This window comes from Xenopus laevis, chromosome 1S, assembly GCF_017654675.1.
Source record: "Xenopus laevis strain J_2021 chromosome 1S, Xenopus_laevis_v10.1, whole genome shotgun sequence".
Lineage (NCBI taxonomy): Eukaryota > Metazoa > Chordata > Amphibia > Anura > Pipidae > Xenopus > Xenopus laevis.
The window spans coordinates 179,930,432-179,946,934 of record NC_054372.1 but is presented as its reverse complement, the minus strand read 5'-3'; the positions used below and the strand labels follow the sequence as shown (position 1 = coordinate 179,946,934).

The following is a 16,503-nucleotide window of genomic DNA, read 5'->3' as shown; positions in this document are numbered from 1 at the left end:
CAGATTTCATGACAATATGTCTAGCCCCATGTCAGGGAAGTTTATTGGCAGTGTTCTAAATAAGTATAAAAGATGCGTGAGATTTTGTCGGATTAATTTTGTAGCCTGAGATTTTTTGAAAGCATTCTAGTAGTTGTAGGAGGTTAGAGTAGATTGGGGTGATGTTAAGGTCAGTAAGATATCATCCGCAAAGAGGTTGATTTTGTATTCTTTATCCCCTAGTTAAAAGCCTTTGTCATGATTTATCTTGATACTCAATAGTATGTGGGACATACAATGCTGCAGGCTGGAAGTTTTGAGGTGATTTTTGGAAATGTCACCAAAATTGCCAAGTTTAGGAAAGGTTTGCGGCTTGGTGCTTTGGAGTAGAAAGGCATGCATACCCAATTTGGATTCAGGGGAATGTGTACTTTAAGAAAATATATGGTTTTCTGGGGTGAACTTACTTTTTTCTAACTGCCCCCCCTCCCCAAACTATGTAAATGTGTTGATTTTGCAGTATCTGGAATTACAGAACTGATAGCTCAAATGGGGTGTCCACTTTGTAGGGCCCCTACATACCACATGCTTAGGTAAACCTATACATATTGGCATCAAACTGTTAAGTCAACCCCAGGCATTCATATTTGGGGTGTTTTACATTGATACCTAATGATGCGTGGGAGATATGAAATTCACCAATTTCTATAAAACATTATAACTTTAGGAAACAATTGCAACTTGGTAGTTTGGAGTACAAAGATATATTTACCCGTTTTTGATTCACCAGAATCTGTTCTTTCTAATAATGGGTAGTTTTCTAGGGTAAACCTACTGTTAGTGGAATGTTTGGCCTTGAAATCAGAAGTATGCCGTTTGGGGAGCGGTGCTTTTGGAAATTTGGTAGTGTACTGCTTGTAGATTTTGATCTATAAGTGAGAAATCTCCATAAAACTATATATATTTGGTATTGCCGCGTTCAGGAGACATAGACATTTCCAAATCGGCTGTTTTCTCGTATATAAAATAAATGTTTCTGATATATGTGATTGTTCTTTGTGAAACATGATTTTTTTAAATTTTATTACACTTTGAAGCCTATACTTTTTTCAGAAGTAGAATTACACCAAAATTCTTGCATATTTTGAAAGTTCAGGTTGTCCTGAAAAAAAAAAACCCAATATATTGTTTTCCTGGGTAAACTTAAAGACTGCCCCAGGAAAGGCCCTTAAAATGAGAGTACAAAATCTAAAAACTGCTTTGCAGTAGATGTTCGCATCTAGGACAAAACGGCTGGCAGGGAAAGGGTTACGTCTAATAGAAAATCATATAAACATTAAATAAACTCAATAGGCTGGTTTTGCTTCCCAATGAGGATTAAAGATTATTATAGTTGGGATTAAGTACAAGCTATTGTTTTATTATTACGGAGAAAAAAGTTAATCATTTTTAAAAATATTATAAATATTTGATTATAATGGAGTCTATGGGAAACGACCTTTCTGTAATTCGGATCTTTCTGGATAATGGGTTTCCTGATAATGGATCCTATACCTGTAAAGAGTTCCCTAACAACTAGGGATGCACCGAATCGAGGATTCAGTTTGGGATTCAGTCAGGATTTGGCCTTTTTCAGCAGGATTCGGCCAAATCCTTTTGCCGGGCCAAATGCAAATTAGGGGCGTGTAGGGACTTTTTGTCACAAAACAAGGAAATAAAAATTTTTTGCCCTTCCCATCCCTAATTTGCATATGCAAATTCGGATTAGTATTCGGCCGAATCTTTTGCGAAGTATTAGGGGGCTCATCCGAATCCAAAATAGTGGATTTTGTTTATCCCTACTAATAATGCTCAGTAGCTGGCAGAAAACTGCTAGTGGACAATGTTGTGTTTCATGAGCCTTACTCACTTAATTCCATGGCGTGGTAGTAGTAGGGGAAAGAATAAGATATATTAGTATTTTATATAGTGAATAAAGTACCTCTTGTTGGAAAATATGAGGATATTTAAAGTAGCTTTGGAGTTCCATGACCATATAAAAACACGAGGCCAAAGGCAGAGTACTTTTATACAGGTCATGGAACTCCGAGGTTACTTCAAATATCCTCATATTTTCCAACATGGGGAACTATATTATAATAAACAAGTTTTAGTGAGTTGTGACAAAAATGACAATCTCTACTCACTTTTTATAACTGATGACATCACTAGTCACCGTTTATAAGGATATCATTTACGAGATATTCATGGCTTTTGTGTATTATAAAGAAATTAAAGGCAGTATCTTAATAGACAGTATACACTAAAATACATGTTTTCTAAAAATGAGAGCAGTAAATAGAGCTTGTGTTGAAAGTGTCCTTCCTATTAAAAGAAAATTTCTATTAAAGTAATTCACTAACGGAAACGGTTTTGTTGTTCACTAAACCCCCCTACTTGCTTTCTCGACACCTATGCATCACGTTATTTCAATTAAAAAAGCGCTGTTAAAATAATACTTTTTGTATGATGTGAGGCAATGATTTATATTTGCAGTTTAATTGGTGCACCTGAAAAAGTATAATCAGCTGTAAAAAGAATTGGTCAAAAACTATCTGGTTGGTTGGGTCACTCATAAGCAACATTATGTTTATATAGATGTTTTCCATCTAAAAGAAAAACTAATTAACAGGGAAACCCCAGGTCCCATGCTTTCTGCATAACAGGTCTCATACCTGTATCTGACCAAAATCAGATATATACAGTATCCATCGCAACTTGGATCAGGTTAAAGGCTAGCTTTATGTTTCTGTTTTTGGGTGCAGAATTAAAGCTGGCCATAGACGCACATATAATATCGTACAAAACGAATTTTCATGCAAAATTCAGTGCGTGTATGGTGGGAAAAGAGCCGACCGATATCGGCAGAAGACTTGGATATCGGTCGGCTCATCAATTGGGCTGGACGGAAAATTTTGCTTGGGTGCCTTTGAAGGCACCCAAACATCGCCCATTGTTATTGCTGAATCGTCCGATACAGGTAGAATTTTGTTTCTACCTGTATATCGGACGATTCAGCTCTACACGTGTGTATTGAAACGAACGATCTTTCTCTATGGCCATCTTAAGTCTAAAGGATTTGCTTCATATGTGTTTACATTATGGAAAGATTTGTTAGCCGGAAAACCCCAGGTCCCGAGCATTCTGGATAACAGGTCCCATACCTGTACCTTGAATATCACAGTGGTACAGTTGGGAAGTGCACGATTTACACATTTTTTGTATTCTTAATCTTCTTTTTGGTAATTTTCCTGTCTTTGGAAGAGTCACAATTGCTCGTTCGGCTGTTGGGAAAATGTTCTGTTGGCCTTTACAGTAGTTCTGTTTCAATTTGTAGGTGGATTCAAAGGAAAAAATGAAGACGGTGGCAATGAATATGGAAAAAGTAAGTGTTATGACTACAAAAAAAGTCTTAATTTTGGTCTCTTTTATGTAGTTTATTTTATAATGCTTGATTTTGGACTCTATAGTTTTATATGGTGTTTTTATTTTATGTTCTAGGTCAAGGAGAAGGAGCAGATAAAGAGGAAAAACGTAGGCAAGAGATTCCTAACACAGAACATTGTTGTAATGTACCTGAAAAATCTATAATTCTTATTAAAATATATTTGTTTTCTTAAGCAAAAAAGGTGACCTACATCCCCCCACCTCCACCTGATGGTGAAGATGATATCTTCCGGCACTACCAGTCTGGAATCAATTTTGATAAATACGATGAGATTCTAGTTGATGTGAAAGGAAAGGATGTTCCTCCCGCCATATTGGTTAGTATACTTCTTTACTGGCCTATTCTTGAATTTGTAGACTTAATGTAAGAGCCCTACATTTTGTTATTGTTGTGATGCAAGTCAATTTGCACCTGAACAGCGCAGATTTTCAATCAAAATCTCTGATCTAAATTTTTGTTTGGCTGGTTATATAGTGTTGGAGATTGGGCTTGGTACGGCTGCCTTGATATGCTAGGATGATATTCTGAGACAATTGTTTTTTGTTTCTAATATTTGTGGTTTTTGAGTTATTAAACTTTTGATTCAGAAGCTCTTTTCTGCAATTTCGAGTTCAGTTTGCACTTTCAGATATCTGGTTGCTAGTGTCCAAATTACCGTAGTAACCATATATTGAATTGAATAAGAGACTGGAATATGAGTAGGAAAGGACCCGAAAAGAAAGATGAGTAATAAAAAAGTAGCAGTAACAATACATTTTTAGCTTTATGGAGCATTTGTTTTTTGATTGGGTCAGCGACCCCTATTTGAAAATTGGATAGAGTCAGAAGGAGGCAAATAATTAAAAACAAAACTTTAAAAAAATGAAGACCAATTGAAAAGCTGTTAGAATTGACAATTCTATAACATACAAAAATTTAAAGAAACCATAACACCAAAAAAAGTAAAGTAATTTAAAAGACTGACATTATAATGCACAGTTGTCCTGGCATTGATACAAAGAAACAAGGGAAAGTTGTGTTCACCACTATTTTTTAAAACCATTAGGCAGGCGGGGGTGCAATGAGGCTGTGACCACAAAATACATATAGTGAAATACAAGAGTCCTCTGCACTCAACCCATTATCAATATATTTAAGACAGCGACATTTTGTGCATACTGCTACTAAAAAATGCCTTACCCTTTAAACAAAACAGGGATTGTTTGTCCATATATTGCAATATATTTAAGCTGGCCAACTACGTCAAAGTCATCCCATATCTGGCCAGTCCTATGCTCAATTTTCATCTGATTCATTAAGAATTCTATTGCTTCATTATACATTTTACAAAGGGACTAGGTTTTACCTGCAACTTACTTGCGTGCAGAGGACTTTTGTATTTGATTGTGTAGTACAGGATAACAGAGAAGTTCTGAGAAATCCCATTGTATACTACAGAGCTTATCTCTGTGTATCCTGTGCCTTTTCTCCTTTTTCAGCTTTGAATGGCTTGCCCCATGGCTACACAGCATCTAGTTTATATAAACTATTGTTAGATTCTGAAGCAAACACATCTGTTGTACCAGTGCAGGAGAACAGTACATTATATTGTCAGTCCTTTATAACACTAATTTTTTGGTGATACTGTTCATATAACTTAACTTTAGGCTGGGGTGCTCCCCTCCACTACCCTGGGCTACTGGTTCCCGCTCCCTGGAGGCTGAACCAGAGGCCAGCACAGGGTATCAGGTAAAATGAGCTGGCTGAGGAAGTAAAAAAAAAATCCCTCATCTCTCCCCATAAACTATCGCTCTCTCTCTCTTGCGAATTTCCCATGTCCTTCTGCTGTCTGCACGTTCTTCATTGCATTTTTTCTTAAGGGGCGCCTACAGTTACCTGCAATCTACGTTTACCCTGCGCCATTCACAGCAAAATTTGCAGGGCTCGAATGGGTGTCATCTTGGTAAGGTCCTCACTGGGCGCACCAGCGTCTTTCAGCACCAGACGCACCTTATGGCACTCTCTCCCTTTTCCAGTGGCCATCTTAAAAGAGCACCATACCTGTAACGCTTGATTTCACTCTAGATCGCAATCAGCCTATCCTTAGCCATCCAAGCTGATTTTCGCAGAACAGGTAAGGATTTTCAGCTCACTTAAACCTACTGAGGCTATTGCACCTTTAGGCAGTACTAATACTGTCTTGTCATCTGCAGATCTTACACACGTGCTGCACAGACCCCGGTCATAGCGTTACAGGTATGGTGCTCTTATACCCTACCATCACTCTAAGCCTTATCAGACAAGGCAACACTAGCTTCATAACGGTCATGTCATCCACGCTGCAGTGACACTAAAGGGGACAGTGATCCTCTCTCCATCCCTCTGGACCCTCATCCCCTCTACTCCTAGAACCCAGTCTTAGGGGTTATTCCTCCCTGGGAGGGTAGCAATTAACCCTAACCATGACAGACAGGGCAGAGGAGCAGCCCCATCCCAATTCTCACTCAACAGCACGTACCACTCCTTTGGTCTCTTATTTTGCATGTGTCTCTTGCAAACATAAATTTTCTAGTGCTTCGACCGAGCCGTTGTATGGCCCCTGTAGACCCACCCCTACAACAGCCCCTGCATGTTATCATTCCAATGCAGCCCTACCAGCCTGTTCTGCTATGGCAATTCAAATGATCTCGGACTCAGATCTTGTGCACGCACTATATCTGTCACTAGCAGGTCTTCAGAACCTAGCCAGAATACCAGAGAACCTAGACAAGGTCTTGGAGCACCTGTCTACACAACCTTACAAGGCGGGCATTCAAGTCTACCTCAAAACCCCAACTCATTGGCTGAGAGGATCCATCCACAAACCTCCTTCTGGCGCAAATCACGGACGCAAATGCTTACATCTGCGATGCAGTTTTGGTCGCGGCGCTAATGGCCACAAGGGCTTCCTCCCAATCCATTGCAGCCAGATGTTTCCTCTGGCTAAAGAACTGGTCAGCAGACCTTACCTCAAAGAGATATCTGGTTAGCCTTCCTTTTGTGGGAAAGCAGTTATTCAGTGCTGAATAAGAGAAAATAATTTCTCAGGCTACAGGAGGCAAGAGCACCCTACTACCACAAAACAGGCCTGAGAGGACTACTGTACATTCATAAAAAGGCCATTTTTTCATCCCTTTCGCCTACATCAGAACCAAAGGCAGAGGTCTCAAAACGAAAAACACCACACTTCCAGCCATCAGAGGTTTCCGTCTAGACAGAGCACTTCATGGTCCGGAACCAGAAATACAGCCAAGCCCCCACAGGACAAGACACCCTCCGCATGAGTACGTGCCCACCCTAGAGAGCATTCTCTTAGGCGTATAAAATTTGGGGGGTTGTGGGAGCACTCTAAAGGCTAAGTTAAAGTATATTTAAGTATAATGGAAGTGCTACTTACAATGCACTTCCCTGGTCCCCTGTTTCACAAATAATTCAGTATAAATGCAAGTTCATATGTTTACAAAACAGGGGTTTTTAGTTACAAAGTTATGATCATAAAGTTGAAAAGCCACCATACCACGTCAAGGTAAACCCCAAATGGCGGTCCCTAACTTGTTTACCTTTGGTCATAGTATAAAAACGTATTTCTCTGCATAATAGCATTCCTTGTAATCAGTGTGTCTTGAACAATGGTTTCAGTCTGAATGCTAAATCCTCCCCCGTCAGTAAGCTGCTTTTAAGAGAGAGAGATTCTCTTAGGTGGACGCTTAAGAAGCTTTCTGGAGGTGTGGAGGCAGAAAGTTCAGGATCTCTGGGTTCTACACATAATCTAGACAAATACAAGAGTCCTCTGCACTCAACCCATAATCAATATATTTAAGACATAGACATTTTGTGCATACTGCTACTAAAAAATGCCTTACCCTTTAAACAGGGATTGTCCATATATTGCAATATATTTAAGCTGGCCAACTACGTCAATGTCTATGTCTTAAATATATTGATAATGGGTTGAGTGCAGAGGACTCTTGTATTTGTCTATATGTATTTTGTGGTCACAGCCTCATTGCACCCCCCCCCCCCGCCTAATGGTTTAAAAATTAGTGGTGAGCACAACTTTTCCTTGTTTGTTATAGTTCAACACATACTCTCCCATGGCTATCTCTTAGAGTTTGCACATCTACCCCCAAGAAGGTTCTTTATATCAAGGCTTCCACAGCTTGGCCACTTTCGGGGTAGTGGAGATGGTCCCCACCAAGGAGAGAGGTCTAGGGTTCTACTCAAACCTCTATTTAGTACCCAGTACCCAGTCTTAGACTTAAAGGCCCTCAATGATCACGTAAAAAAGCACCACATCAAGATGGAATCCATTCAGACTGTGTTAATGTCACTGGAAAGGGAGGAGTTTATGGCAGTGATAGACATCAAGAATGCATACCTACATGTACCCATACACCCAAACCACCATCGATTTCTTTGCTTTTCGGTGGCAGGAGAACATTGGCAATTTGTGGCACTTCCCTTCAGGCTATCTTCCGCACCAAGGAACTTCACCAAGGTCATGGCCTGAGCCCTAGAGGAGCTACGACTGCAGGGCTTGGGGGTCATACCATACCTGGACGACCTCCTCTTCAATGCCCCCTCCATGTCTCTGGCCACGAGCCACACACTGTAAAAATAATAACTCACGTGGGCTGGCAAATAAACTTCCAGAAGTCGACTTATTCCATCCCAGAATACAGAGTATTTAGGCCTTGTCCTAGATACTTAAGCTGGGAAAGCTTTCCTTCCGCAGAACCAGATCAGCTTCATTCACAGTAGATCATCGGCTTTTCAGAGGACGGAACTAGTACCGCTACAATCCGCCATGAGGGTCCTGGGGACAATGGTATCATTCTTCCCTGCGATTCCCTGTGCTTAACTACACACCAGACCATTACTGAGGTTTATCTTGCAACACCAGAGGAAGAACCGTATGGACCTAGACTGCAGGATTCAGTTGTGAAGTCCAGTTCAACTATCACTCTCTTGGTGGCTTTGTCCAACGACACTTTATTCAGGAAAATTATTCCCCAGCCACAGGTGGATGGTCATAACAAACGATTCCAGTCTGCAGGGCTGGGGAGGCGTTCTAGGGGATCAAACAGTACAAGGACGTTGGACACCAGAGGAGCATCAGCTCCCCATCAACGTTCTGGAACTCAGAGCAATCCACCACTCACTAATCCACTGGTCAACCAGACTGAGGTCTACCGGTAAGAATACAGTCAGACGATGTGATGGCAGTGGCCTACATCAACCACCAGGAGGCACAAGTAGTCAAGCGGCGCTCACAGAAGTACAAAGGATTCTAATATGGGCGGAGAAAATAGTCCCAGCCATCATCGCGGTACACATTCCAGGAGTGGAAAATTGAATAGCGGATTTTCTAAGCCGAGAAACAATAGATCACGGCAAGTGGAGTCTTCACCCAGAGGAGTTTCAACTGATAGTGGCAAGGTGGGGCACGTCTTGATGGCATCCAGGTACAACAACAAACTCAGAGTTCATAGCGAGAAGCAAAGATCCATTAGCGTTGGTGGTGGACGCACTGGTGGTCCCGTGGCCTAGTCTATGTCTCCCCCCCCCCCTGGCTCTGCTGCCAAGAGTCATCAAGAAAATAAGAGCAGAATGGGTGGAGGCGATACTGGTGGCATTTTACTGGCTGCGCCACACATGGTACATGGAACTAATAAGCCTGGCAGTGGATGCACCATTCCATCTTCCAGACAGAAGAGACCTGTAATCAGGGATCAATCGTCCACCCGAATTCGACACGGCTGGCTTAAACGGCATGGCACTTGAAGCCCTACTTCTAACCAGATCAGGAGTCCCACAGAAGGCCTTACCGTCATTGCTAGGGGCCAGAAAAACTGTTGCGACCCGTATCTATCACAGTGTATGGAAGACATTCATATCCTGGTGCGAGTTCAATGACTCATACAGCCAGAGTCATGGGAAGAAGGTAACCTCCTGTTATTTCTTCAGGAGGGACTAGACAAAGGGCTGGCACTCAGCTCGTTGAAGGTTCAAGTGTCAGCCTTATCCATTCTCTTTCAACAACAGCTGGCTCTGTTACCGAACGTCAGGACTTTCCTCCAGGGTGCACTAAGATTGGATCCAACGTACCATCACCCGATTCCTTCCTGGGACCTAAACTTGGTACTTTCGGTAATGCAAGACCATCCTTTCGAGCCCTTGGATTCAATTACACTGCCCATGCTAATTGTTAAAGCGGTCTTCCTGCTCACTATTACTTCTGCTAGAAGAGTTTCAGAAATGGCAGCCCTATCCTGTCGTCCACCATACCTGATTTTCCACAAGGACAAGTAGTGTTGAGACCAACCCCGGAATTCTTTCCGAAAGTGTTGTCAGAATTCCATTTGAACCAAGACCTGTGAGTGCCTTCTCAGACCCAAAAACACAACTGGAGCAGAAGTTACATACTTTGGCTGGGGTTCGTTCCCTTCACACTTATACTAAGGCTACCAAGAGCATCAGGAAGGTGGACAGTCTGTCTTACCAGATGGACCAAGAAAGGGTCTTCGGGCATCTAAGGCCACTATGGATTAGGTTGGCTATCCTGAAGGCCTATGAAGTAGGATGTAAACCCACACCTTTGGAAGTCCAGGGTTCATTGTACTCCTTCACTTGCCACCAAGCTTTGGCGGAACAGGTTTGGGAGGAAAGCATTACAGGCAGTTATCCCGGAACACTAGGGGGCAAATTCACTAAGATCCGAAGTTGCACCAGCGTCAGCTTCCCTGCACTTCGACAGCGCTACGCCAATTCACTAAATTGTGAAGTTGCGCTACCGTTCGTCAGGCAAAGCGAAGTTACACTAGCGATGCCTAATTTGCATACGGCGCAAACTACATCACACTACACAAGCCCAGGAAACCTTTAAAAAATAAAATAAAGGTGTTCTATTGCCCTACACATGTGCCCACTGTATCGTTGCCATATGTTAGGAAATGTAGGGGGGAAGGAGGGTACCCCCAAAAAAAACGTTGATCTTTTTCAGCCTATCACGCCAGCGTTTTTTGGGACTTTTTTTTTGAAGCAAGCCCTATCTACTCTATTGCACTTCACCTGGTCTGAACTGGCGAAGGCAAGTCTGGCGCAAGAGGTAACGTTCAGTAAAATGCGCAAGTTAGTGAATTAGCGTAGTTACATCCCTTCGATATAGTCCAACTTCGCCTGGCGTAAGGGTGCGGAGTAGCGCTAGAGTAGGTCCACTTCGCTAGCGATTTTACGCCAGCACCCGTTAGTAAATTGGCGAAGTAACGAAATGACGTCACGCTGGTGAATTCCCGCTAGCGTTAGCTGCTTCGCACTTTAGTAAATTTGCCCCTAGGGGTTACTAGTCCCGTCCTCATGGGTAGCTTTGGGACATTCCCATGGTGCCTGTGTCCCCTAATCTAGGCAAGAGAAAAATACATTTTTGTACTATTTGTTAAATCCTTTTTTCTTGACCTACATTGGGGGACACAGACCTTCCCTCCCTGTGTTTTTTCAAAATTCATTTGTTCTAATCTTAGTAAGTTATAGACTGTATACCAAACCAACAGGCAAGTGTAGCCAGCATAAATGCTGAGAAAATGCTGTGCTTAGCTTGCCTTGGGGAGGGGCTTCTCCTCTTCATGGGTTTTTAAGTAGGGCTAGTCATTCCTTCTTCAGCCAGAAAATTGAGGATTGAGGAGGTAGGCGGGGGATGAAGCCCAGAGGGAGGAGTAGCCACTTTAACATTTTAGTGTCCATTCTCCAAGCAACAGGATCTTCATCCCCATGGTGCCTGTGCCCCCCAATGTAGGTCAACAAAAAAAGCCACAATAGTGAAATCTATACCACTATATTTGTTCTGAAGAATGCTTAACCATAGTAAACAGCTTTAGACGATCTCTCTGTTTAGGATAGCAGCTACCATATTAGCTTGGTGTGACATCACTCCCTGCCCTAGTCTCTCCCTGCTCACTCATAGCTCTGGGCTCAGATTACAGCAGGGAGAGGGTGAGGAGCAAACTGAGCATGCTCAAGCCCGTGTCCTGGAGGTTGAAGATAAAAACAGGAAGTCTGATACAGAAGTCCATGTGTACACAATAGAAGGAAAGAAATGCTGTGTTTCTTTTGACAGCGCAACATTACTTTGAGGGTTTATTGGTGTATTTATATAGACCTTTCTGATAAATCTTACTTAATTCTAGTCTGTCCTTTTCCTTTAAGCCTGATGGGAACAATGTAGCGTTTGGTTCACAAATTAAAGCATGGATAAAATATTGAGAAAAAGTTACAATGTTCAAAGTCAAGTTTGTGCTTAAAAACTGAAATTTTTTTACCCATGTAGACTTTTGAAGAAGCAAACCTTTGTGAGACACTAAGGAGGAATGTTGCTAAAGCTGGATATATAAAGCTAACACCAGTGCAGAAACACAGCATACCTATTATACTGGCTGGCCACGATTTAATGGCTTGTGCACAGACCGGTTCTGGTAAAACCGTGAGTATTAATTTATGTGACTAAGAATTGCTTTCAGGTGAAGCTGTAATAGCAGAAGAGGGAGGAGCATTATGTAGACAAAACAGAATATTGGAATAGTCGATTCATATATTGGCAAATACGGTAGACTGTTGATGTGACCCTACTTGCAGCAGTTATGTGCTTCACTTCTACCAGGGATTAGCATGTTGTAGTGTGTGAGGCAGATTATTTTTGGGAGGGGCTAGGGATCACTCACACAACAACAATTTCATATTAATGCCTTGGAAGGTAGAGTCCATGGCACCAATATCAGATTAATTTAAAAGAGAATTAAGGTTAGAAATGCCTTCATATCTATGCTGTGATATCTGTCACATCAGCTCCCAGTTTTTGATTTTGTAGGGCTGTCTTTTGCATGGCAGTGGTTTTGAACTTGCTCAGTGGGCTGGGTTTAGAAGCTATAGGTATAGCTTAAACGTAGCAAAACTTGAGCAAATAGTGAGGTTATGTTTCACTGATTATCAATGAATTGTCATGGAGCATCCATTTCTTAATTACTTTTCTCTGCCGTCTCCGGGGAACACAGACAGATGGGGTAAAGCTCAATAAAAAACCCAATAGGATTGTTTTTACTCCATTAAGGATTCATTTTATCTTTGTTAAGATGAAATACAATGTTCTGTTTTATTATTACAGGGAAAAAAGGACATTTTATCGTAATGCATTTTAACATTTTCTTTAGGCTGCTTTTCTTTTGCCAATTCTCAGTCATATGATGAATGAAGGAATTACAGCCAGTCAGTTCTTAACACTTCAGGAACCGGAAGCCATAATTATTGCCCCTACCAGAGAACTTATTAACCAGATATATCTCGATGCTCGAAAATTTTCACACGGGTAGGGTTTTTTCCCCTTTACATTAAACATCAAAGAAGCATTAAAAATATATATATTTTTTTTAAATTGAATAATTTGAGTAGTTAATTGCAAAGCCTGTGAATGTTTGTGAGACTTAACTGGGCTTATCACTACCTACTATGCACAATGAAATGGCAACTTACAAAAAATGCAGACATGGAGCATCCGTCGAAGAGCCCCTAGTGAAAAGTCCTTGATAGTTTTATGCAAAAGCTTTTGATTAACCTTTTTGTTTTGTAGAACCTGCGTGCGTCCAGTAGTTGTATATGGAGGTATACAACCTGTGCATGCAATGAAGGACGTTGAAAGAGGGTGCAATATACTTTGTGCAACCCCTGGAAGATTGATGGACATAATAAGTAAAGAAAAGGCAAGTATGGAGACTGTTAACATGGCAGTATATATTGCAATTACAGGTATAGGAAACTATTATCCAGATTGCTGGAGAACTGGGGTTTTCCAGATAAGGGATCTTTCTAGTAGACCTTAAGTCTACTAGAAAATCATGTAAACATTAAATAAAACCAATAAGCTGGTTTTGCTTCCAATAAGGGTTAATATCTTAGTTGGGATCAAGTACACGGTAATGTTTTATTATTACAGAGGAAAGGGAGATCGCTTTTAAAAATTTGGATCATTTGATTATATTGGAATCTATGGGAGATGGCTTTTCCCTAATTCAGAGCTTTCTGGATAATGGGTTTCCGGATCCCATACCTGTATATATTTTACTCAGATATATTCAGTTTTGGATGATAGGCAATTTATTAAACAATGTAGAAAACTCTTTGCTGCTGTATGTTTCTATAATCCTTCATTTTGGACTTTTAAGTGCTGGCTAATGACCATCATACACTCTCTTCCCTTTAGTTTTTGGATTCTGGGTATCCTTACTCTAGGGTCCAGTTACAGGTCAGCAAATACAGTATCGGGGGGGGGGCATATAGTTAGGTCCATAAATATTTTCACAGAGAGAACTTTTTTCTAATTTTGGTTCTATACATTACCATAATGAATTTTAAATAACGCATTCGAACTGCAGACTTTCAGCTTTAATTCAGTGGATTGAACAAAAAGATTGCATAAAAATGCGAGGAACTAAAGCCTTTTTTAAAACAATCACTTCATTTCAGGGGCTCAAAAGTAATTAGACAAATTAAAAAAACTGAAAATAAAATCTTCATTTCTGAAACTTGGTTGAAACCCCTTTGCTGGCAATGACAGCCTGAAGTCTTGAACTCATGGACATCACCAGATTCTGGGTTTCCTCCTTTTTAATGCTTTGCAAGGCCTTTACTGCTGTGGCTTTCACTTGCTGTTTGTGGGCCTTTCTGTCTGAAGTTTAGTCTTCAACAAGTGAAATGCAGCTCAATTGGGTTCAGATCAGGTGACTGACTTGGCCATTCAAGAATATTCCACTTCTTTGCTTTAATAAACTCCTGGGTTGCTTTGGCTGTATGTTTTGTGTCATTGTCCATCTGTATTATGAAACGCCTCCCAAACAATTTGACTGAATTTAGCTGGATTTGAGCAGCAGTGTCTCTGAACACCTCAGAATTCATTCGGCTGCTTCTGTAACATCATGGATAGATACTAGTTTCCCAGTGCCACTGGCAGCCATGCACGCCCAAGCCATCCCACTGCCTCCACCATGTTTTTTAGATGATGTGGTATGCTTTGGCTCATAAGCTGTTCCACGCCTTCGCCATATTTTTTCTTATCATTCTAGTAGAGGTTGATCTTAGTTTTATCTGTCCAAAGAATATTTTCTTTGGTTTTTTTAGATGTTTTTTTTAGTAAAGTCCAAACTAGCCTTTCTATTCTTGAGGCTTATGAGTGGCTTGCACCTTGCAGTGCACCCTCTGTATTTACTTTTATGCAGTCCTCTCTTTATGGTAGACTTGGATATTGATACGCCTACCTCCTGGAGAGTGTTGTTCACTTGTTTGGCTGTTGTGAAGGGGTTTCTCTTCACCATGGAAATATGACTATGAAGATTTTCATTCCTCCAGGTCATGGTATATCTAGTATAGGTAAATCTAAAACAACTGGACTTGCCGAGTAATCAATAATCAAAAAGACCTGGACGTCCACGGAAGACTACAGTGGTGGATGATCGCAGAATGATTTCCATGGTGTTTCTAGTATAGGTAAATCTAAAAACAACTGGACTTGCTGAGTAATCAATGAAGACGTTTCACTACTCATCCGAGCAGCTTCTTCAGTTCAACTGACTGGTGTGGGAAATTCTCGGCATATGCTGAGTTCACCAGTGCTTGCTTGCTTTCTTTCTTTCTCAGGATTTACCAAACTGTAGATTTTGCCACTCCTAATATTGTAGCAATTTCTCAGAATCGCAATTAAACTGAATTAAAGCTGAAAGTCTGCAGTTTAACTGCATCTGAGTTGTTTCATTTAAAATTCATTGTGGTAATGTACAGAATCAAATTAAAAAAAGTTGTCTGTCCAAATATTTATGGACCTAACTGTAGTTCCCTCATAAATAAGCCACTATGTATGTGGAAGTCACTTCCCCCTTACCTGTACCCGTCAGCCTGTTAGAAATAATTGTTTCTGCAATATCTGCCCTGACACAGGTTGAGACCTGCCACAGTCACCAGGATACTAAAGAACCTGTCATGAGCCAACATTGTATGTATCGTGCACAGATCCTGATGATTAATAGCTTGTGGTGTACCAAGTTGTTAATTGTTCTCTATGTCCTCCAAAACATGTATTTGGTTTAGCCAGTGCTTAGTCTTTTGTGATCTTTTGTCAAGGTGCCTGAGGTGTGGTGACCCTTTGTTTAACACCTGCTCTTGTCTTACCACATATTTTACTATTTTTTGTACTTTACACACTCAACTGCACCCTATATTGTTTTTTCAACCTGTAACCTTCCAGCTGTTGTCATAACACATGACTCCAACCATTACCATAACGATTTAAATGGAGTGTAAATCATGACCGGATAACCAGCCAATTATATGTTTGTGTGAAATGTCTGTTTGCATTTGCTGCGTAGGAGCAGTTCTATGTATAAAAGACTAAACCGACTTCATATGCATGTATATTTATATCTATTATTTCCTATTCTGTTAAGATTGGCTTAAGTAAGCTAAAATATCTAGTTCTGGATGAAGCGGATCGCATGTTGGATATGGGATTTGCCAAAGAAATTAACAGATTAATCGAAAGTCCAGGAATGCCGAAAAATGAAGAGCGACAAACACTAATGTTCAGTGCTACCTATCCTGAAGAAGTCCGGAGGTAATGTAGAATAAACATGGTTTGGGAAAAGCCTGTATATAGTATAGTCACCAAAATCAGACTAGCAACAGGTTTTCCTATAACAGAAAAGTATGAGATGTCAGTTTGCAAATAAGTCAATGTAAGTCATTTTCTGAAAACATTTTACAAAATCCATCACATTTAAGTTGACATTTTTCCACCACCCCCCTACCCACTTCTTGTGTCACCACAAAGGTCCTTTTTCCTGTTTAGAAATTACTCATACCCTAAAGTAGAGCTTGCCAAGGGAAGACTTCTCCCAGGACACCTGTAAAGCTTTTCATGATCCTCCTGCATGGAGTACACAGCTATTCTCAGGAATAACAAAACTTGCAGCATTTCTCGACCCAAA

At 40.8% G+C, this 16,503-nt stretch overlaps 1 protein-coding gene across 2 annotated transcripts in view; it reads left to right on the top strand.

Annotated features, from left to right (window-relative positions):
* ddx4.S (DEAD-box helicase 4 S homeolog) overlaps window positions 1–16,503 on the top strand; it is a 75,277-nt gene that overhangs the window by 44,770 nt on the left and 14,004 nt on the right. For both annotated transcript variants that reach the window (XM_018240974.2, XM_018240975.2), the window contains exons 14-20: window positions 3,356–3,403; window positions 3,520–3,552; window positions 3,640–3,782; window positions 11,808–11,960; window positions 12,685–12,839; window positions 13,101–13,230; window positions 15,964–16,130. In XM_018240974.2, the coding sequence (XP_018096463.1) occupies window positions 3,356–3,403; window positions 3,520–3,552; window positions 3,640–3,782; window positions 11,808–11,960; window positions 12,685–12,839; window positions 13,101–13,230; window positions 15,964–16,130 (829 nt within the window). The remainder of the gene's footprint in view (window positions 1–3,355; window positions 3,404–3,519; window positions 3,553–3,639; window positions 3,783–11,807; window positions 11,961–12,684; window positions 12,840–13,100; window positions 13,231–15,963; window positions 16,131–16,503) is intronic.